Source organism: Bacillus rossius, chromosome 17 (assembly GCF_032445375.1).
Source record: "Bacillus rossius redtenbacheri isolate Brsri chromosome 17, Brsri_v3, whole genome shotgun sequence".
Lineage (NCBI taxonomy): Eukaryota > Metazoa > Arthropoda > Insecta > Phasmatodea > Bacillidae > Bacillus > Bacillus rossius.
Genome location: NC_086344.1, coordinates 39536007 through 39560164, shown reverse-complemented (window position 1 = coordinate 39560164; position 24158 = coordinate 39536007). Strand labels below are relative to the sequence as shown.

The window sequence follows — 24158 nt, the reverse complement described above, 5'->3', positions numbered from 1 at the left end:
AAAAGTACAAAAATCGTAACATAAAGATGAATTAGCAATATTAAAATCAGAATATTTTTTATGTTATAAAATGAATAGGATTCTAGTTTGGCCCAGACAGCAGGTTACAGAACAGTGAAGAGAATTGGCTGAAAGCACAGGCGGTCGTTTTCTGTGACGAGGGTATTGGAAAGTTGGTACCATGCTACGACAAAAGCACATGTTGATAAACGTGACAAATAACACAGTTTTGATTTACACTGTGGTTTTTAATTTCGCGACAGATAGGATCTTGGGGAAAAAAAAAAAAGCAATTGTACTTGGCAATCACATACAAGTATGAAAAAAAGTTATTCAAAATTTGAAACGAACAAATATATGTACATGCACAGCTAATTTATATTTTCTCGAAATTGTCAAAAATACAAAATTAAAAGGAAAATAACACACACACGTAAGCAAATATTATTAAAAGAGAAAAACTTTTATTTCATATGTACAAAATGCTGTAACAACAGTTCAGTAGAAACCACACTTAGCACTCGTGGAATAAAAAAATACAGTCTTTGCTCTGAGGATGACATGAAATTCTCTTAACATATAAATATGCCTATATAAATATTTTACAGTACACGCCTGGGACACCAGTAATCGCAACCCTCTGCAAACAATACGACAAGAATGTATGTACCTGAATTCAAGCCTGCATCGTGAAGACTGGGACAATAAAGTTAATTTATTGTGCATGCTTAACAACAAAGAGTTATACACAAAAACAAAGATAGTAAAGGTTGTGAACCAATGAATGTATTCGTCACTGGAAATGAAAAAAAATGTCACAATCTCGTAGCGTAAATAATGATTCAAGTGCTTGTACACATATGGTGTTCCAACAGACCACGTCATTGTAACAAATATTTTATTTTTAAAGTGACACATTTCCGAAAATTCAACTAAAATAATTGGGGAAAAATCGGTATTCTGTGCATGCAGCAATATTTCCACTTCTGAGTGACGGTGCTACTTGCTGGGACATGAAATTTGGTGCAAAAAAAACTGAATTCATACAAATACGTATTATGATGGTAAGCAATAGGAGTTAAAAAAAAAAAGTACAGAAAGTTAGAGCCGAGGATTTTCCCTGATCCGGCGAACAACCAGTGTTGCCAGATATTGCGCTACATTCTAGGGTGAATGTCGCAAAATACCTACCACTTTAACAGCTGGTGGATGGATCAAATGCAAATCGATAATTTACAACCGGAATTATTTCTTTGCTTGTGTAAAAAAAAAAAAAAAAAAAAAAAAAAAATATTATTTGATGTGTCAGCTTTCACAAACGTGCAACATTACAGTGGCTTGCCAACATGATACTGGCATTAAAACTGTATTTGTTGTTTGTACAATATGTAAATAAAAAAATGATAGTAGAACATAAAATCATGAAGCTACATGAACAGGTTTCAGTTGTGTGTGGAACTGCAGCCTCGCGACGGACGACAAGACTGGCGCTGCGATGCTTGGAGAGTTGGGGCCAGGGCGAAGCCCCGTCGCTACTGGGGGTAGAACCTCTTGGATGGGTCGCCGGCGTGGGCGCGCAGCAGCTCGCACGGCTGGAAGGGCTCCCCGTACGCCCCCTGGTACGCCTCCATCTTGCCCACGAGGCGGCGTGCCCCGAACACGTCCACCCAGCGGAAGGGACCGCCCGTGAAGGGCGGGAACCCCAGGCCGAACACGGCGCCCACGTCACCTTCCAGCTGCAATCCCCACCACCCCCCGGGTCGCTGTCTCACGTCTCACATCACACGTCACACAGAACCAAGGTCGGGGATTTTTTTTTAATTTTTTTTTTTAAACAATCTGGTTTCAAACCAGGTTTTTTAAATTACATTAATTATTTCGGTTCTCAGCATGTTCAAATGAAAGCTCTACGACATCCTGCTCTCACGTTGAACCAGAAAAGTTATAACATCGAAGAACTGAAGTCCGGCAAATCTGCACATCTGACTGGGACTTAACCACAGAAAGGGTATTTCCCCACAGGAGGAGGATTCTACATACAACAGGTGTTTCCCACAGAATGGTAATTTACAGTACAGTCAGGGATTTCACACAAAAAAGGAATATTTTTGATTAAATTTATTTATTTCCCCTTTTTATATACTTTTGACTACAGTTTACTAATTTTATGGGAGTATCTAGCTGGGTATAATTTGCAAATTATTATGATAATTTAAATGATATGATATTGATTAGTATATGATTATTTGTTCCCGTTAATCATAAGAAAAAATAATGAGCAAACTATTGTTGTCATTAGAGCAGAATTAGAACTTTCATTTATTAAGATATTCTATTTAAAAACATCAGCCAACCCTGTACATAACTGACACCAAGCCTTGTTTGTGAGGCCATTGAGAGGCTAGACCACATATTTAGAGATTGTAAAATAAAAAAATTGCTTTGGATTCGGTAAGCATTTTTTCTCAATGTCTGTGTGGATGTTTCTAGGAAATCATGAAAAAACCAAACTGTTAATTCTATGTTTTAATGAATTTTCACTGGCGAGCATTACCGTGGATAGTAAAGATGTGAATGTTTACTAGAAAAGAGAAAAGTTTTTCATTTTGAAATCATTGAAAACTATGCAGAAAATGGCACACACAAGATACATTATTTATGGAAACTGTAAAAACGACATTCTAAATAGTATCTGACAACTATAAATGAAAAGAAGTCAGCATTTCAAAATGAACGGCAATGCAGGACATAAATTGGGGACTCACAGTAGCAAGGAAAGGAGGTTAGGGGTCGTCCATTAATCACGTGATGTTTTTTTTTAGCCAATTTTTAACCCCCCCTCTCACATAGTGATTTGTGGTGAGGTTTTAGACTCCTCCTCCCCCCCCCCCCCCCAAAAAATAAATCATGTGTATTTTTTTGGTACAAATTATTTTTAAAAATTTCAGAATATTATCCTTAAATATAGGCATAATCTAATTTAATTCTGGAAAATTAAGCACAGTGATAAAAATGTCCAGACACACATTAAGGTCACAGGTTTATTCTCACTGGCATAAAAATAATAAAGGAGTGGCTTGTATTTGATTCACGCACGTATTCGGCGCCAAAATCGCAGTCTCACCGGCGACCGGAAATGCCGAGCCGGGCGGTTCACGTTGCGGCGGGGCGGGGATGTCGCCGCCTGGTCTGCGACGAGTCAAGGTCACGCGTCGCTTTTCGGTTTGGTAGAAATCGGGCGAAAAAATAAACACACGTGATATCACTTTACATCCCCCCTTCCCCATTGTGATATTTCGTGATTTCCCCCCCCCCCCCCACTTTTCAGGCCTCACGTGATTAATGGACGATCCCTAATGTACTGAAGGGAGGGAGGGAGGGAGGGAGGCACTCACGGGGCTGGCCAAGATGCCCTCCTGCAGGCACAGCACGGCCTCGTTGACGAAGCGCGACACCAGCCGCATCCGCATGTCCTCAGTGTCCTGGAAGCCCTTGGGCTCCAGCGAGTACTTCTTCATGAGGTCCAGCACCGCGTCGTTCACGTCCCTGTTCTTGGAGCCCTTCTCGTACACGTAGCAGCCCTTGCCCGACTTGCGCCCTGCCGCACCCAGTCCAACAATACAACACAGCACAGCACAGCACAGCACAGCACAACACAACACAACACAACACAACACAACACAACACAGGGCAAGAAACTGCTGCGGCATCCAGCAACCACACACTGTACTGTGTTTACCTGGAAATAACGCCACCCCCAAGTTTTTTGATTATGAGGTTATGAAAAATACGGGAATAATCAAAACACACAGAAATAAATTTATTTATATAAACTAGTTAATCTACATTGAACTTTTCTGGTGCCACTTTCAGCAGTAGTGTTTTACCACGGCACGTTTTTGAAATAGCGAGTGGCAGTTAGAAAACAATATTTTGAGGGTTACGGTTCAAGTACAGTAGAACCCCGATTTTGCGAACACGGATTTAACGAAAACAGCGATTTAACGTAAAGGTTTTCAGGAACCATCAAAAAACACCAATTTATTAAAATAATAATATAGATTTCCAAAAAATGGAAGTAAATAGTAATGGAATCTTATTAAAAATTACACTTGGTGGTGTCAGTAATAGAATGGAGGTACTATATATTAATATGTGTCTTTGCATCATCTGTCCAAATACGAAAAAAATTAAAAAAATTGTTCAAATTGCTTAAAAACTGCGGGCGCTGTAACTGAATTGCGTAGGTGCGTGTCATTGCGCGCGCCTGGATAGATAGACTGTCCGCGACACATGACGTCATGAAGGGTTTCTTTGTCCGCATCCCCCTCCACCTTCTCCATACCTGGCTTGACTCACCACGTTATCTTCCAAATACGCCCGCATAGTAACAGTGCCAGCCAATAATCACACGTTTCCAAATATTCCCTTTCCCATCCTCCAGGTTTTTTCAACTTGTGACCACGTCACACCAATACGCTATTATCATTATTCTCTAGAGGTGTAAAAGTAACGAAAAAAAGCGTCCCCGTATGTATTCGTTACTATAACAATTAGTACTCGTTACTATCGTATCACGTTACATTACTCGTTACTTCTGATACCGCATAACATGCTATGTTATGTTGCAGCAACGAATCGAGTCGTATTGCGTACGCGTACAGTATGACATCGCGTAAATAATAATAAATAGAATATAAACAATGAACAATATTTGATAATTAAAAGTTTTTGTTAACCAAGAAACAATTAAATCTCATTAAAGCGGCTTTTTTATACTGTCTTTTAAGATAAGAACAAAAAAAAACGTGAAAATACGCGATAATAAAAACATATTTCTAATTTGTAAACAATACTTTCTTACGTTGTTTCTGTTCCAATCTCAAACTTTGTCTACACACACAATACTTTTAATAAACAGTAAAAAACTTTGACGACGAATTTCCAAATTATACTTTACTTAATAAACAAACATCGTTCTTTGTAACGCAAATTCATTGAATATGCGCGCGCATGCGTAAAACATACAATAAATGCGAGTAACGAGATGCAGCCGTGTGTAACGTTTCGTTACTCGTTACTAGATAGCGCACCCGTTACTCAGTACCGAATACATACGGTTTGCTACAGCTTTATTATTCTCAGTAAGAGCTTTGTGCGCGGTGTTTAGTTTTTGGAATACGTTTTTTATAAGTGCTGCGCAGCTCAGCGAACAAAGAGAGCCAGCCGGCGGCTACGCCGCGCCGTAATAGCAGCTGACCGAGTACAATGACCTTTCTTCGCGTACGGCGCGCTATTAACGGAAATTTTCCATCAATTTGCAGCCAATTTTTTAATTTTTGATTTTTTACTGTGACGCAATGTGTATGTAGCTCGTATTTGTTATAAACGCTGCAGGTTGCGACTGTATTTTAATACACTTTAACGTATTTCTTACACTTTACATATTTTTAAACTTTTATTTTATGCCTCAGTTTTCACGGTTTCTGAAAATCTGTATGTACGACCGAGGTGTACGTACGAACCGGGGGTCGTACGAGCGAGATTAAAATACGTTGAAGATGCAAAGTTGACGAAGTCTGAGATAGCACGGCAGCACAAGATATCAGCGTCGACCCTGTCTACGATATGGAAACGTAGGGACGCGATTATGAGTGCGGGGGTCATTGAAAATCGGTAAATCGGATTTAACGAAACATCGATTTAGAGTAAACATTTTCGGTAACCATAGCACTTCGTTAAATCGGGGTTCTACTGTAGTTCGACAGTCAGGAAGCATGAATACTGTGGATGTACAGTAGTTGCTTGGGAGGATGTAGAAAAGGGGGGGGGGGGAAAAGCTAACACAGTATCAGAAGAGAAGCAGAAGGAAAAAGACAAACTACAATACTCTCTCCCCCTCTCCTTCACACATTCTTAAATGTTTTCTCGTCCATCTGTCGTCTGCCGACTTCCATACCCCGAAAGAAACAGGTGGACGTAAACAAGGAATAAGACTAAAGTGGCATAAACAAAGAAGTTTACAGGCAGTGTGTGTAATTTTTCAACTAAGCTGTTCCAATCACTGTTACTTTACATTATTCAACCGGCAAGATACAAGTTTGCAATTATAATAGGATCCCCAATTTCAGTTTTTGCAGTTTTGGTAAAAAAATCATAGCATTATATTTGGATAAAAACAGTACTAACAGAACAAAATTAATAATTAAACTATGGCTTCACGTCTCGTGAACATCAAGGTCCCTAGAGACGAGGGTAACGATATGAGGATGGAGCATCCAAGAAATGAATTTCTGGGGGCAAAATAGGAGTAAGCAAGTACTCCTGCTCTTTCCTTCCCGGGTCTAATCCGTCGGGAATTGAACCCGGATATCCTTGGCAAGAGGCGAGTGATCCGACCACTCAACTTCCGAAATTATTTACATTTTTTTTTTTAAATGATGACACCTTCCATTTAATGGGTTGTCTTACTATACTTGTAGAAGCCATCATGCACTGTTTTTCAAAGCACTGAACGTTTATAATGCTTGATAACCTTAAGATCACCCCTAACAAGATCGCAAACCTAATACAGTTGAAGCAAAACACCTTTACCTGTGGACTATTACTCAGCACAAGACAAAGTGCACACCCTCTGTGCTGCTTGCAATCAGCGAGCCATCGACACTGATGTCTGGCCGCATGCGCGCACTCTGTACATAGGGACCGGAAAAATTTGCGGGTTAAATGACCTGCAGGATGGACTCCATAGTTCTACGTGCACTCTTGTCAAATGTCACCCACTCATTGGCTGTTTTCTTGTGATACTTCCCAACGTAGCAGCCTGTGATTCGTATAAAGCTTTGGTCGGGGGCGTTTCTCACTGGCCCAGAGTCATCCAGGCGAGTTGTGGAGCCAATGGCAGAGGCAGCACCGAGGTGAAAATATTTGTATTTTAGCCCATCGCGAAATTAATTCGCAAATTTTTTCCTGTCTCTATCTACACAGGATTAACTAATCGTGATACAACTGAAAAAAAAATTTGTTGTCTGTAAGGTTGGTTTACGGACGATAGTTCAACGTGACGTCATAACAGAACATTGATGTAATGATTGCATACTTTTATGAATAAAATTGAATCATTTTTATTGAATTATCACTATTTTGTATGGATACAAAGAAGGAGTGAAATGAAATCTACAATTTAATTGATAAATTAACTTTTATTTGCACTCATTAATTCAAATATGTTTATTACTTTAAACAAAGAGATTATTTTTAACTATAACTTTTATACATGTTTGCTATTTAACTTCTTCCAATCTGTGTCATTCTGTTAGGGATAGGACGATGATAGGAAAAGAAGGAAACGAATGGGAGTGTTTCAAGTTTAATGTGCCTCGAAAAAGTCAAATCGATGGTTGTTCCAATCGAAGTGGAAGAGGGATAGATGCGGCGTAAGCGTACAATTAGCGTAACGGGACAATGTGCGTAACGGGACATTTTTTCGTGCGTGCAGCCGGCGTTCATCGATTTATTAGACGTTGTCACGTCAAAATGGTGTCTTTTGATTTTACATCCGTTCCTATCTCCCCCCCCATCTGTCAATCCAGAAACGGAGACGACCACGGGGATGCACGCACCGAGGAAGCCCCTCTGCACGAAGTCCTTGAGGATGCTGTTGTCTCCGCCGCCGAAGCGCGGGCCGAACGCCTGGGCCAGGTCCGCGCCGATGTGGGCGGCCACGTCCACGCCCACCTCGTCCAGCAGCGTCGCCGCGCCCACCGGGAAGCCGAAGCCCTTGGACAGCTTGTCCAGGTCCTTGGGGCCCACGCCCTCCTGCGCACGCCACGCCATAGCCACTCAGCACAGGGTGCGTGGCTTTGTTCTCGGCAGTGTGATCTTCCGGTGCGACGGGGGCAAAATTTCAAGGTCGAATTGTTGTGAAACGGTTCTGACACGAAAAGGGGCAGACGACAAATACTTGGCCAAAGAAACGTAAAAATTTCCGTTGAGTTATTACGTCATAATAGGCGGTTCGTCAATATAGGCGGAGTCTTAATAAACGGATTTTTCTTTATTCATATTAATTCTTTTATTTATTTTAAAGTAGTAACAAGCTAATCAACAGCCTTCAGACTTTTATGGTGGGCACGACACATACTATAGACAAATAAATACAAGGTTGTCACTGCAAATATAATGTACCAATGAGTTGAGATCCTATATATTTGCAGGTAATGCCCACCATAAAGGTCTAAACACTGTTGATTAGCTTGTTACTACTTTAAATAAATAAAAAAATTAATGTAAATACAGTAGAATCAGTTTATCATGACTCCGCCTATTATGACGTAATAACACAACGAAATTTGGTTCTCATATGCATTTTTTTGTAAATAAGTCGGATATAATGACTTGCTTACAGTGACATGTCGCTTATTGTGACCCATTTATAATAAATTATTTCCGGTTATAATGACCGACATGATTCTTTACACCTTCGGCAATGTTCGTTAATTCCCGATGAAGTGGAACATGGCTCGTTTTTGTTTTGAACCTCAGTGAGTAATTGACACTTGAAGGTCACACATTTTTGTTTGTGATATCCTGTGGAAAAAATGTCATTTGAACGCCGTAAACCATTTACGATTGAGGAGAAAGGTGCAATTATATGCAGATTAGAAAATGGAGAATCAAACTCTTCTCTCGCAAAGGAATTTGGCTTGGGTCATTCGACAATCTCAATGATTTTAAAAAACAAGAACCGGATTAAACAATTGTTCAATTCAAATGTTTTGAAACCGAAGAGGCTTCGAAAATAGCGACAAGAAAATGTTGATCAAGCATTAGGTCAGTGGTTTAAAATCACGAGAAACAAGGGAATACCTGTCAGCGGCCCTATGCTACAGGAAAAGGCAAATATTTTTTCCACGCGTTTTGGTATTCTCGACTTCAATTGTTCTGCAAGCTGGATCGGTCGTTTTAAGATTCGACATGTGTTCAACATGACCAAGTTATTCAGGCCCAAGTGATACATAGATCAGTTTTTTTTAAGCAAAATTAATTTTTGGCTGGTAGGGTAGTTTGAGGGTAATGAAAAGTGTGGAAAGAGTGATACGTTCGATAACACGTTTCCATTACAGCACAATTCCATTTTAGTGCAATTGAATATGAATGCTGATTGGTACACAAGAATACTTGCACACACGAATAATAACTTACTCATTCGCATACTTGCACACATTCTTATAAATTCACATAACTCTACCTTAAAAGCACGCCCAACACACGTGGTAAGCATGCACCCATGAGTTTTTTTTTGTTTTGTTTCATACAGTAATGAGTCAAATCCAAATTTTCTCAAACCCAAATCTCGAATTCGAATCGTAAAGAGTACCTCATATACACCCCCCCACTAAACCGAATCAAGGTCTCAAGGGTCCAAAATAAAATAATGTATAAAAAAAATATTAACCATGGTGTTGAAACATTTTACCCTTTATGTGTTTTATTCATGAACTAATTTTTCAGAATCAATACATATTGGAATTTTAATTGTATAATTACATGTTAAAGGTACAATATCTTGAGGAACAGTAACAGGATAGGTATGAAGAAAAATATATTGACTTCAGACGTTAGAGATCGTCCATTAATCACGTGAGGCTCGAAAGGGCGGGGGGGAGGGGGTTGGGAAAAATCACGAAATATCACAAGGGGGAGGGTGAGTAGAGAGATATCACACGTATTAATTTTTTCGCGTGATTTCTACTAAACCGAAAAGCGGCGCGTGACCTTGACTCGCCGTAGCCAGGCAACAATATCCCCGCCCGCCGCAACATGAACCGCCCGGCTCGGCATTGCCGGTCGCCAGTAAGTCTGCGATTTTGGCGCCGAATACATGCGTAAATCACATATTTAGCCTTTCCTTTATTATTTTTTATGCCAGTGAGGAATAACCTGCAACCTTAATGTGCGTCCGGACATTTTTATCACTGTGCTTTAATTTTTCCAGAACTAAATTAGATCATACCTATATTTAAAGATAATATTCTGAAAATTTTAAAAATATATTTTGTACCAAAAAAATACATGTGAGAGATGGGGGGGGGGGGGGGGGGGGGTGTTAGTCTAAAACCTCACCACAAATCACTAGGGGGGAGGGGGGGGGGGGAGGTTTGAAAATTTTGCTAAATAAAAAATCACGTGATTAATGGAAGACCCCTTATCAGTGTTGAATTTTTTAAAATTTACTTTAGTTCCTTTAAGAGGCCACTCCAGTGTTTCAGGGGCACTACGCAACCCGCGTTAACCTCTTAAGATTCAATGCTATTTTCATTTTGCTTATAACTAGTTAACTAACATAGATTTCGAAATGATGCTTTCTTGATATGTAAGACAACGATGCTCTTATCAAAGCCCCTTTTTTTCAAAAACGTGCATAAATTATTGTTCAAACCTAGACAATACTTTTATGCATATTAGTAAAGATTAGTATAAAACCATAATTTATGTACGTTTATGAAGAAAGGGGCTTTGATAAGAGCATCGTTGTCTTACATACCAAGGAAGCATCATTTCTAAATCTGTATTAGTTAATTAGTTATAAGCAAAATGAAAATAGCATTGAATCTTGCGAGGTTAGCGCGGGTTGCGTAGTGCCCCTGAAACACTGGAGTGGCCTCTTAAGGTTCCTATCTGAAATGTGTCCTGTGATGTTGAATCGTTGTGGATCGCCGGGACGCCGACCTGCATCAGGCGCAGGGCCTCGGACTGCATGGCCGCCAGGATGCGCGTGGTGTAGAAGCCGGGGCCGTCCCCCACGGTGATCACCACCTTGCCCTGGCGCAGCCCCAGCGCCACGGCCGCCGCCGCCGTCTCCTTCGAGGTCTTGTCCGTCGTGATGACCTCCAGCAGCTGCATCTTGTCCACCGGCGAGAAGTAGTGCATGCCGATCACCTGCGACACAATCCCTCGTGCCGATCACCTGCGACACCATCTCTCATGCCGATCACCTGCGACAACATCCCTCATGCCGATCACCTGCGACAACATCCCTCATGCCGATCACCTGCGACAACATCCCTCGTGCCGATCACCTGCGACACAATCCCTCGTGCCGACCACCTGCGACACAATCCCACCTGCGACACAATCCCTCGTGCCGACCACCTGCGACACAATCCCTCGTGCCGACCACCTGCGACACAATCCCTCGTGCCGATCACCTGCGACACAATCCCTCGTGCCGACCACCTGCGACACAATCCCTCGTGCCGACCACCTGCGACACAATCCCTCGTGCCGATCACCTGCGACACAATCCCTCGTGCCGATCACCTGCGACACCATCTCTCATGCCGATCACCTGCGACAACATCTCTCATGCCGATCACCTGCGACAACATCCCTCATGCCGATCACCTGCGACAACATCCCTCGTGCCGATCACCTGCGACACAATCCCTCGTGCCGATCACCTGCGACACAATCCCTCGTGCCGACCACCTGCGACACAATCCCTCGTGCCGACCACCTGCGACACAATCCCTCGTGCCGATCACCTGCGACACAATCCCTCGTGCCGATCACCTGCGACACCATCTCTCATGCCGATCACCTGCGACAACATCTCTCATGCCGATCACCTGCGACAACATCTCTCATGCCGATCACCTGCGACAACATCTCTCATGCCGATCACCTGCGACAACATCTCTCATGCCGATCACCTGCGACAACATCTCTCATGCCGATCACCTGCGACAACATCTCTCATGCCGATCACCTGCGACACAATCCCTCGTGCCGACCACCTGCGACACAATCCCTCGTGCCGACCACCTGCGACACAATCCCTCGTGCCGATCACTTGCGACACCATCTCTCATGCCGATCACCTGCGACACAATCCCTCGTGCCGATCACCTGCGACACAATCCCTCGTGCCGATCACCTGCGACACAATCCCTCGTGCCGATCACCTGCGACACAATCCCTCGTGCCGACCACCTGCGACACAATCCCTCGTGCCGATCACCTGCGACACCATCTCTCATGCCGATCACCTGCGACACAATCCCTCGTGCCGATCACCTGCGACACAATCCCTCGTGCCGATCACCTGCGACACAATCCCTCGTGCCGATCACCTGCGACACACTCTCTCATGCCGATCACCTGCGACACAATCCCTCGTGCCGATCACCTGCGACACCATCTCTCATGCCGATCACCTGCGACACCATCTCTCATGCCGATCACCTGCGACACAATCCCTCTCTGCAGGGGCGTGGCCAGGGGGGGGTGTTCTGGGTGTCCAAACACCCCCCCAAATATTATATATCTGTGTGTGTGTACTTACACTTGTCTAGCTGTTGCAAATGCACTCAGATCCGATAACCCTTAATATTCAGCAATGAGTTTTTCAACAGTGTCTTGTTAAAAATATCATTAAGTCGGGACACATATTTATGTTATTCAAATCCAATATTTTAATAACGAAAGTGCTTAAATTGCACCAAATTGCACATTAAAATCATATTTTTCCTGGGGAGGGCCCCCGGACCCCTCCCTGGTACGGGGGCAGGGTGTAAGTAAACACACCCCAAAAAGAAATTCTGGCTACGCCCCCTGCTCTCTGCACCCCCACTCTCTCTGCGCTCCACCGTTACAGGTGCTGCCCTTCAGAACTGCTCAAGATATCCCCCAGAGGTGTGTGTTTACGAGAAACTCTTAATGCAACTAGACTTGTTTCCACCCGGGGCGAGAACTTGTCTTGGCGACCCCTCCCTTCATAGCCCCAAACCAACCACACCAACACCTCAAATCCAACTGAATACAAACAGTTCATTATTCGTATTCGAAAATTCGAATGTTTGCCCAGGCCTATAAAGCTCACAAGTCACCAGAAGTCACCAACCCATTAACTTTCTAATTGTAACAGCAGAAAACAAAATTCCAACACGGGCTTCTTTTGATAAGTCATAATTATCGTGAAAACAAAATAAATACTCAATAATTTAATTTAAAAATGATATTTACTTCACTGTGTAAAGTATAAGAAGTGTGAACATGAAATACCTACACATTAAAAAGAACTTAGTAACATCTGCGTCTTAAAAGTTTTTGGAACACTTCCTTTTAGTATGGCCATCTGGAATGCAAGCCTAAATGCAAGAAAAGTTAGAAGTTGTAGAATACCTGTACTGTGCTACTGCGCACTGTTTAGTTTAAAAAACGAATCACTAAATTGTGGTTACTGAACATTTTGCATTCATGCATAGTTTATAAACCAGGTCTTGTCCAACTATTTGGAACACTAAAAATCAATTGGAAAGTTATTTCTGAATTTGAAAAATGTTCTAGGCTGTAATGTAAAAACGAGAAATTAATAACACTTGCAAGATTGACCCAGTAAACTTTTTCCTTTTTTTTTTTTTTAAATTAAATTGTACTACAAACATCATGCTAAATAAATTATTTAATTGAATTCATTATTTAAAAGATTAGGCATTTGTCATTAGAGTTAAGTTTCGACTGAAAATGCTGATTTAGTTTCATTATTTCGATTTATTTTCAGTTCTTTGCGGTGCATTAACTCAAATTTCTGTGATGCATAGCGTATAGGCATGCTTTTCGGTGTTATTTTAGGTTTCCATCGCAATTCACCAGCAACGTCGCGGCTGTAAAGAAGACACAGCAGCTCGGTAACCGGACGCGCACCAGTATCATCGGGAGCCGAGCTCGGCAGAGATAAGGGGGCGGGAGAGCGCACCTTGTCGGGGCGCCGGCTGGCGGAGGCGATGCGGGCGATGGGCAGCGCGCTGGTGTTGCTGGCCACCACGCAGTGCTCCGGCACCTCGCGCTCCAGCTCCTGGATCACCTTGTGCTTCAGGTTGAGGTCCTCGAACACCGCCTCCACCACCAGGTCGGCGTCCCGGAACCCGCTGTAGTCCAGGCCCGTGTGCAGGCGCGCCAGGTGGCGGTCCCTCTCCAGCCTGCGCCCACCGCGGCCGCCGCCTTGCCCTCCCCGCTCCGCACCCGGGATCTTCTGGGTCGTAGCCGCGGCCTCGGCGAACAATTCAACCGACGTTCCGGTCGGCATTGCAGTCGCCATCATCCGGCAGCGGTTACCTACTGAACTGCTCCCTGATGATGGCGACTGCAATGCCGACCGAAACTTCGGTGAATTGTTCGCCAAGGACGCTGCTACAACCCAGAAGCCAAGCTACTTCATTCAGGAATAAAGACGTGAACACAAATATGTATGGGAAGAAACGTAGTAAATTAAACTAATTTACCTTCAGACAACTATGAACACTTAACATCATATTTACCAGTGTATGGGTCAGACTTTATGCTGATTTTTTTTTTTTTGTTTGATAAAATGTGGTGCAACACTTATGCAAGTTTTTCATTTTGGGAAAAAAAATTAAACTAGGATTACACTGTGAGATTAAATACGTGCTTAAATAACTAGCCTGCATTGGTTTTTAATGAATATGTTAGGAGTAGGGATGGGTAGTCCCTGGTTCTTGGTTCGGCTGGTTCTTAAGCAAATTAACCGGCACCGAGAACCGTAAATACAATGTTGGTACCGGTGCTGGCACTAGAGAAAGCATAACTGTTAATATTTTCCCCAGTAAAACGCAATGGTATATTGCCGGCAACCAACATACACATGTCTTTCAACTTTGCTTCAAACTCCACATGACAAGTGTGCACAACTGGTAAATATTTGAAAATTGCAGGCAACACGACAAAGGGCAGTTTTCCCCCCCCTTGCGCTGCCGCTCACCCGCCCAAAATGCCCGCAGGAAGTGTCCCAATTTAAACACAAGTTTATGTGCCAAGATTCTGACCCTTTTTTTGTCCCTCTTTTCACTAGCAGACAGGTATGACCATTTCAACTAAAAGTAGACCTACAGAAAAATAACAACTGGCTCAATATACTTTTACAACTTATCGAAAAATAAACTAACATGATTTAAGTTGTCTTTCAGCACAGTTAAAACAAAAAACTTCCGTTGTTCTGTCCACTGGCCCTCGCTCTAAAAGCCTTCAAGGCCACAAGACGGTACTTCACACTGTCTCTCTCATTCCTCCAGTGCTGGCCAGCCAAGTTTTTCCATCACTCCCTCGTTAGTAAGCCTAACGCAGCTGTGAAAACTCAGCTAATAAACATCAAGTCAGTGACTACAACACAACTAGTCAGACAAAAATTTAATTTTAGAATATTTGGCCATTGTTCCAAATAGCAGATAACAAGTGGCAATTTTATCTTCCTGGTGCAAAATTTGCTACAAAAAAAAAAGAATGTGATGCTTATAAAATGGAATATTAGTATTTAACATTATAGATGGCAAATAATAGCATGACAAGCAGAGATTTGACATCTGGCACAACAGAAGCCTTTTAGCGTTTCTTTGAAGGATATGCCTACAGCGCAACTCTACGGCGTTACGTTAGTCGCTGCTTAGCTGATGTCGCTCAATGCAGTTCATGTGGGGCGGCTTGTTGTCACGCCTGTTTGGTTTTAAACATTTCAAACTAGAATTTTTTTTTTTGATCTCAAGCCTTGGTGTTTTTCGGCCGAAGGTGACCATGCCTACAGGAACCTAGAGCTTTGGTCATGCCCAGTTACAATTAAACTGCGATACATTGATTAAATAAACGTTATTTCATTGGTTTTTTTTAGTGATGGGATTTTCGATACTTCGATACCTTGATACCTTCGATACTTGACGGTATCGCAAAGTATTGAGTATCGAAACTGTAAGTTCGATACATTTTTTCGATACCGGAATGCTTGTTCATTTGTATTGAATTAAGTTTTGAGTCGCCATTGTAAAAAATTCAACTACAGTAGTACCTCGATGATACGTTCGCGTTTCATACATTTTCCCGTGTCACACGCTGATTAATTTTGGTCCTGCCGAAAGTACTATATTTACAATGGTTTACTTTCCCGGAACATACACTTATAAAATAATTAATTTCCCGTTTCATACGTTTTTACGAAGCGGAAAAGTCCTAAAATTCACAAATTTTTTTGTTATATTCCTCCTGATAAACTACGTTTTAATGCTTTTATTTTGAAAAAGTTTATTGTTTACCTTTGCAAAAGTAGAAAAATAACTTTATCGCACCATAGATACGGATAGTATCAAGAAGACTGTGCACTTCGATAGTAGCATCTATGGCCAGCACCAAGCGAGACTAGTGGCGCAAACTAGCAATGATTATGAAAATGGTGCACGCGCTTTACCAAGGCACGGATCTCATATATTGTGCATTCATTAATCTTTGAACTGAATAAACCTGTTTGTTATTGTTTTGTTACGATCGGATTGTTTTGTTTTTTACGTTTATCACGTTAATATTTTATTTAAAATTGTTCTGTTGCATTAAGATGTTTGTAAAATGAAACAAACAAGAAAACATTTCTGATTTTCTTTTTATTTACATTTGTTCGCGGTAAAAAAAAGTGTACTGGAAAATAAAGGGCTAACTCTCTTGAAGATAGTTTGTATTTCGCTTCTATTTTTTATACTCAAGTATTTAAAGTTGTTTGCAGTTTGTATTTTTGTAATAAAGAGGGAATTTATATAGTTTAAAACTAATTTATGTTATTTGTAATAATTGTTACTTAATGGGAAAATATTTTTCCCTGGAGTATCGAAAGTATCGAAGTATCGAACTGAAAAAACAATACAGAATCGAGTATTGAAAGTGTGGTATCGTCCCACCTCTAGTTTTTTTTTGCGTGAAGAACTTTCTAGAATAGCCAGAAACAATTTAATCAGCTATTCATCCCAGTTCAGGTGGAGAAAACGCTAGGATGTTGGTATCCAAGGGAATCGGCCTCACGGAGCTGGCTTACGCGCTGAGCTTCTTCCTCTTGACGGCCGTGTCGAGGCCGGCGTGGATCTGCTCCAGGCCGCGGGCGATGCCGTCCGCGCTCACGTCCTTGAGCAGCACCTCGTAGCCCTTGTCGATGCTCACCTGCACGATGCCGGCGCCCATCAGGCCCGCCCCCACCACCGCCACCTTCCTGGAACACCCCCGCCCCCTCCACCCGTCACGCACGTCGGGCCGGGGCGTCGGAGTACCCGTGGCCCGGGCTACACACATCACCATGTAAGGAACATCAGTACCGACTTTCAAGTCTGTGCGACATACAATCAAAAAAAGGAAAATTTCGATTTTCAAGTCTGTACGACATACAATCGAAAAACGGAAAAATTTTGATTTTCAAGTATGTACGACATACAATCGAAAAAAGGAAAATTTTGAATTCAAGTCTGTACGACATACAATCGAAAAACTGAAAATTTTGATTTTCAAGTTTGTACGACAAACAATACAAAAAAGGAAAATTTTGATTTTCAAGTCTGTATGACATACAATCGAAAAATGGAAAATTTTGATTTTCAAGTCTGTACGATATACAATCGAAAAACTGAAAATTTTGATTATGAAGTCCGTTTTGATTCCACAATCTCGGTGCAAGGCTACGCATCAGCGAAACCGGGACGCAAATCTGCGAGACTGTCAACTACCTCCTATGATTTACCATTATGAAACTATTTTGTCACTCTCCGGCCCGTGAACTATCTGTAAGCAAAAAATCATTGTCGATCCATTGCTCCGTTGCTGCGCGAAAGAAGGACAAACAAACACCCCTGAATATCTAGACTTTAAATATGTACATATAAGATCATTTATCACTAATTTGGTAATGCAGTAATTTTTTTTACTAAAAAAATAAAAAGAAAAAGAAACCATTTTTTTTTGTGAAATGTATTACATTGAATTTGACTGTATTTTGCTAATCTCTAAAATTTTCTGAATCAACACATATAAGAGTAGCATGTTCTGGAAAATAAGGCGAATAGGAACTGAAATTAAAGGTTAGTTGGTTGTTTTAGGTTAGCTGCATAATTTAAAATGTGAATATTTTATTTCATAATTTAAATATTTTAATAAACATTTTAAATATAATTATTGTAGCTGACTTAACCTAACCAACCTTTTACTTTATAATATTTGCCAAATTTTCCTGAAGTTGTTAAATGACGTGGAAAAAAAAATTTTGCGGGATTCTAACTACCATTCTTACTGTTCAAATTTGACATTTTTATTCGCAAATAATTTGATATTCATATTCGATTCAAACTAAAAAAATTGATATACGCACAGGCCTTCTAGCCAAAACTAATTATATTTTATGCTGAATCATCACAAATTTCAACAAGTACGTAAGTTATTTTTCTTTATCAGTTAATAAAGATGTTAAAATAATTTTACGATCTCTTGTTTAAATTACAATTAATTAAAAGGACCAGATAAAAAAAAAATTAATTGGTTAAGTTGTGCATTTTGTTACCTAGTAGTTAGGTGTTGTCAAATTGTTGTGTCCTTGTAATTGTTTATGTAAGGAAGTAACATTTTAAAATTTATTTTTTTCACCTCTTTTTGTTTTTATGTATTCGTGTTTATTTTTTTAAATAATAATAATAATAATAAATATTTTGCCAACCATCTAAAGCTACCAGCCGCAGGTAAACAAACGAGAGTTACTTGACTTGTGTGTTGGGCTCGCCGAAGCGGTTCTTCTTGCACTCGGTCTGGCCCTTGAAGAGCGTCATGAGGCCCCGGCTCTCGGGCGTCATGGCCAGCTCCCCGAAGGCTTGGCTCTCCGCCTCGTAGCCTGCCCGGGCCCCCTTCTCCACGCCCGTGCGGATCACCTCAAGGATCTGCGGGAAACACGCCGGCACGCTCGTCACCCCATGCCGGCACGCTCGTCACCCCACGCCGGCACGCTCGTCACCCAACGCCGGCACGCTCGTCACCCCACGCCGGCACGCTCGTCACCCCACGCCGGCGCGCTCGTCCCTCCACGCCGGCGCGCTCGTCCCTCCACGCCGGCGCGCTCGTCACTCCACGCCGGCGCGCTCGTCACTCCACGCCGGCGCGCTCGTCCCTCCACGCCGGCGCGCTCGTCCCTCCACGCCGGCACGCTCGTCCCTCCACGCCGGCGCGCTCGTCCCTCCACGCCGGCGCGCTCGTCACCCCACGCCGGCACGCTCGTCACCCCACGCCGGCGCGCTCGTCACCCCACGCCGGCGCGCTCGTCACCCCACGCCGGCGCGCTCGTCACCCCACGCCGGCGCGCTCGTCACCCCACGCCGGCGCGCTCGTCACTCCACGCCGGCGCGCTCGTCCCTCCAGGCCGGCGCGCTCGTCCCTCCACGCCGGCACGCTCGTCCCTCCACGCCGGCACGCTCATCACTTCTTTGTGACATGATGAGCATCCAGGGATATTTCTGATTAGAACAATAAATTTTGAGAAAATTTCCTGTCTTTTCCTTACCACGGAAATCCTCACACGAGGCTTGGTAAAACAGTCTGTTACAGAAATATCTTGCTGAAAGGCATTATGTATGTATTTTACAAGTTGTTAGATGCAACCAAATTTCACTCTGTACATAAGACCAATGTTTTCACAGCCAGTAGTTAACTGTTAAATCAAATACAATACTACAGAACTCAACACCGGACAAATTGCCTGCTTATCACGGAGAAACTTGGTTTAGAAAAGTGTAGGGGAGATTAAATAATTACTAATATGTATATTCTAAATAATATAATGTAGTTTCAATGTTAGAAAAAATTTAATCACTTGCATGTAACATGCCATGTATGTCAACATTATTCGTATTGAACACTCTGCATCTCAAACTTGGAGGTGAAGCACTGTGTTTGCAATAAGGCCCTCGTGCACACTCGCCTTGAGAGGCGCCGGGTAGAGTCCGCCCGTGGTCTTCAGCACCTGCGCCCGGGCCTTCTCGAAGACCTTGTTGCGCACCCAGCCGATCTCCATGGTCTTGCTCAGCAGCCAGGCGGTGACCGGCTTGGCGCCGCGGTTCACCTTCAGCTGGCCCGCGGCGAGCTGCTTCGCCACCAGCACGGCCACCTCCTCCAGGTAGCGCCGCGTGCTGGCGACACACCCGCCCGTCGCCCGTCAGCCCGGCGTTGTAGGGGGAGCGGGAGTTGTAGCAGGAGGGTAATGTTTTTAAGGGGAGGGGGAGTTGTAAGGGGGTGGGTTTGTAGGTGGAAGGGGGGGTTGTAGGGGGAAGGGGGTGTAAGGGAGGGGGTTGTAGGGGGAAGGGGGGTGTAAGGGAGGGGGGTTGTAGGGGGAAGGGGGGGTTTGTAGGGGGAAGGGGGGTTGTAAGGGGTGGGGTTGTAGGGGGAAGGGGAGTTGCAGCAGAAGGGAGTATTGTAGAAGAAGGGGTAGGCAAGGAAAGTTATAGGAGGGTTGTTTGGGGTGGGGAGTTGCAGAAAAGGGGGTTCTAGGGGCAGGGGTTTGTAGGGAGAGAGCAAGTTGTAGGGGGAGAGAGCAGGTTGTAGGTGGAGGGGAGTTGTAGGTGGAGGGGAGTTGTAGGTGGAGGGGAGTTGTAGGTGGAGGGGAGTTGAAGGAGGAGGGGAGTTGTAAGAGGAGGGAGAGTTGTAGGGTGTTGAGACCAGAGCTAAATGAACCGTTTAACACAACAAAGTAGCGTGCTCAATGATGGGGATGGGAACAGAAAACCAGGGATGATTTTTTTTTTTGTCAGCTGACCACTCCCAGAACCAGCTTTGCAGACGGTTTTCATTTTGCGGCAAGGGTTTTGCCCGTTTGGGAAATGACCACGAGGAAGGACAGAGATAGCGAAAAAAATGTCAGTAGAACTGTTAAAAAAATATAATATTTCCTTTTCCATTCACCCAATTGCACTAGTATTCTAGATGTAAAAAAAAAATTATCTTATCTCGAGCCACTACTTTTCTATTTAATCACATAATCACAATGACATGAACTTAACCTAAAGACCAAATAAAAATTATTTGGTTTTTCTGTTCAATTTTTTAACTTTTATTATTTTTATTACCGAAGTTAGATCCTGCAACACGTGCCACATTCAAAGCTAAAGTATGTTCATACAGTAAATTAAAATAATGCTGATTGTATAATTTTTTTACACTTCTTTGTAACTCATCAGTTCATCACAAGTTTCTTGTCCTCATGTTGGTCCTCCAGTGATAACCTACGTTGTGTACTTAATTGCTTAGTTTCATATTTCAAGCAAATTTTTAAATATATATTTTTGTGGATAATGAAATTATAAAGTTTCAATTTTAGCGCATGTGGTGACCACGCTGTATGCATGCATGCCTACAGATTTTCATGTTTTCGCTGACCACAGGAACTGAATTTTTCATTTTTTCTATGAATTGTTTTACACTAGAAATTTTTTTTTTTGCTGTTAGTTTAAAAATAGGAAAAACAGAAAAGTTATGGAATTTAAAACGGTTCAGAAAATAAAATGGAAGAACCGAAGAATATAATTTTTATTTAATTTTAAATAACTTGATGCAAGCTTTCGGACATACGCCATTATTGCTATGCACATTTACGTCTGCAGAAGAAAACTACGAAAAAACACAAATTAAGCAAAAAAAAATTGCCGCTGTCAGGATATAAACACCATACAATACTCCGCAACGGGAATATGGTGCATAGCAATGGCGTGTGTCCAAAAGCTTACATCAAGTCATGCGCTCCCGTTGCACAAATTTTTCAAAGATAATAATTCGAAATAGTTTGTCAGTACGTTACGGCCGGGGCCAAAACTTGTTTTTCATCCTAATTGTTGGAAATCCTAAAAAATAAATTACATAATCCCCACCAACAAGACGAAAGAATTTCAAAGCAAGCAGCAGACAAAGAGGTTTCATCTCCCCCCACCTCCTCCCGAAACCCCCCTGAAGGTGCTCGTGCACACAGTGGCGTGCCCTGGATTTTGCTCGGAGGAGGGGGGGGGGGAGGGGGGGGGGGTCAGGCAGAAGGCTAGGGCCTCTCTGGGGGGGCCTGGGGGGTATGGAATACCCCCCAGCTAGGCGGGGGGTCCGGGGGTCCTCCTCCGGGAAAATGTTGAAAAATATGTGTTCAATATTGCTGATTTTAGGCTATCTAAAAATACTGGCCGTAACTTCATAAAAGTCAGTTTTATGGAGTCAGTTTACTCCAACATTGTCATTGAATTTTTTTTAATATCATACTAAATATTTATTTTTTTTCATTTTATGAATTTAATATTAAAATATCTTTAACCCTGGGGGGGAAGGGGGGGGGGGTGTCTGGTCCCGCTCGTCCCCCGCCCCTGCGTGCACAGCGTAGAAGCGGACTCACTTGTCGCCGGGCGGGGCCAGGCCGGGCCCCAGCGGGTCCACCAGCAGGTCCACCAGCCCCAGGCGCCGGGCGCGCTCGGCCGGCACGGTGCGGCCGGTGAGGGCCAGGTCCAGCGCGTCGGGCAGCGACACCAGGCGGGGCAGGCGCTGGGTGCCCCCGCCCCCGGGCAGCAGCCCCAGCATCACCTCGGGCAGGCCGAGGCCCGTGCGGCGGTCCCGCACCGCCACGCGGTAGTGGCACGCCAGCGCCACCTGCCACAGCCCGGTAGCTGTCAACCTAACCTCACTTCAAACGTTTTTAAATTTTTCGCAGTCGCATCGCATCGAATCGGGAATGTCGCTCTCTGCAAACCTGTATTTACACTTATTTCATAAAATACAGGGTTGAAGTAAAAAAAAAAAAAATTGGTTAACACTCCTAAATTTTGAACTGGATAAGTGATTAATCGATTGGGCCTTACGGATAACCTCATTCAATAAATTTTATGAAATTAACATGCCATGATATTAAATACTGAGCATTCACACAAACAAACTGATTGGCAGATCTTAATTTTTTTTTAAAAAGTAACGACTATTACAGCAAAAATAAAAAAAAATAAAAAAAAATATTTTCATAAGTGAATTTTAGGCTCCCAATATTTTAAAGATTTGCAACTAACTTGAAGCTTCACATCAGACGCACCTTTGCATCACATTTGAAGTTAAAAATTAAACGAAGAGCAAATATCCTGGCCAAATGAAATTAAATATTAAAGAGAGCTTTGTTTGATTCACTTACTCAAAGCTTCACGCAGGCTTGGTGGAAGGATGGCTTATTGAAGCTAGGTGGGATGGATGTACAATAAGGGGTCTAAGCATGTAGAATAAACACCACATTGTTTCTTGAAACATTAAAAGTTGTTTCTTTACATGTAAAGGTTCTTTATCACTGCTTCTGGAGTAAAGGTTCCATATCACTGCTTCTGGAGGTAATCAGGATATTATCAACATGAAAGACTGGTTAAGTTAGGTTAGCTATGTTGATAACATTTAAATTTTTTTTTAAATTGTAATTTTAAGTGATATTCTTGAAACTGACCTAACTAAACCAACATTTCACCCAAGTTACTATTAGCCTTAACTTCTATAAGCCAAAGTACTATGAGTGATTAGTGGAAAATATTTTTTGTTTGTTTATTTATTTATCTTTTAGTTCCAATGAGCAGTGACTTTCAACATATACCATCCATTAAATAATAGCTGAACACACTAAATACAGTTTTCTTAATGCAGTTACTCATTTTAATAAGTTTTTCATTAGCTCAAACTTTCACTAAAAGGGTGCATCTCAAGAGGCCTACCTAGTCAAGGGTGTGTGTCAGTGAGGCGGGATGATAAGCATGATGCTTGCTGGTGTTTGTAATGCGGTATCACCTCTAAGCACAACGCTCGGAAATAGCGCAGCTCTTTTGTCGTGTATAGTGTAGTGGTAACGATTGCATTATATGGCAGAGAAATGAAGATAAAGTTTTAATTCAAGTCTTTTAAGAATCTGTACCGGTTGTTTTATGGCTCAAAATTACTCTGAAAACACGCCTTTCAAACATTTTAACCCTTCTAAAAAATACAGTTCAAAAACTTAATCCGGAAACAAAACTGCTTATCGGCTCTAAGTTGATTCTTAAATGCTTTTCGCGAACAGGCCCCCCACTCTGATATCTTCTCAAGTTTTCAAATTGCGCTGTTTTCCCTGAAGCTCTGCGCACCGCGTGTGTGCCCGGGTAGGGGGGGCCTTGCCTTGCAACAGAGTAAACACAGAAATTGTGAGCAGGGCCGGTGCAAGGTAAATTGGCGCCCTAGGCGAAAAACCTTAATGCCCTCCCCCTGCCGGACACCCCAAAAAAATTTTTCCTTGCCTCAAAATACATCACCTAAGCCTACGATTTTGTCAACAATCA

General features: G+C 42.6%; 1 protein-coding gene across 1 annotated transcript in view; it reads right to left on the bottom strand.

Moving 5' to 3' along the window:
• Nucleotides 1–444: 444 nt before the first annotated feature.
• The window catches only part of LOC134540537 (trifunctional enzyme subunit alpha, mitochondrial), a 28361-nt gene continuing 4647 nt past the window's right edge, over nt 445–24158 (bottom strand). Inside the window, exons 4-12 of the mRNA XM_063383343.1 lie at nt 22220–22470; nt 19778–19985; nt 18568–18743; nt 16868–17038; nt 13760–13982; nt 10732–10941; nt 7623–7818; nt 3396–3598; nt 445–1736 (exon numbers count right to left, since the gene is read on the bottom strand). Of these exons, the coding sequence (XP_063239413.1) occupies nt 1533–1736; nt 3396–3598; nt 7623–7818; nt 10732–10941; nt 13760–13982; nt 16868–17038; nt 18568–18743; nt 19778–19985; nt 22220–22470 (1842 nt within the window). The 3' untranslated portion in view covers nt 445–1532. The remainder of the gene's footprint in view (nt 1737–3395; nt 3599–7622; nt 7819–10731; nt 10942–13759; nt 13983–16867; nt 17039–18567; nt 18744–19777; nt 19986–22219; nt 22471–24158) is intronic.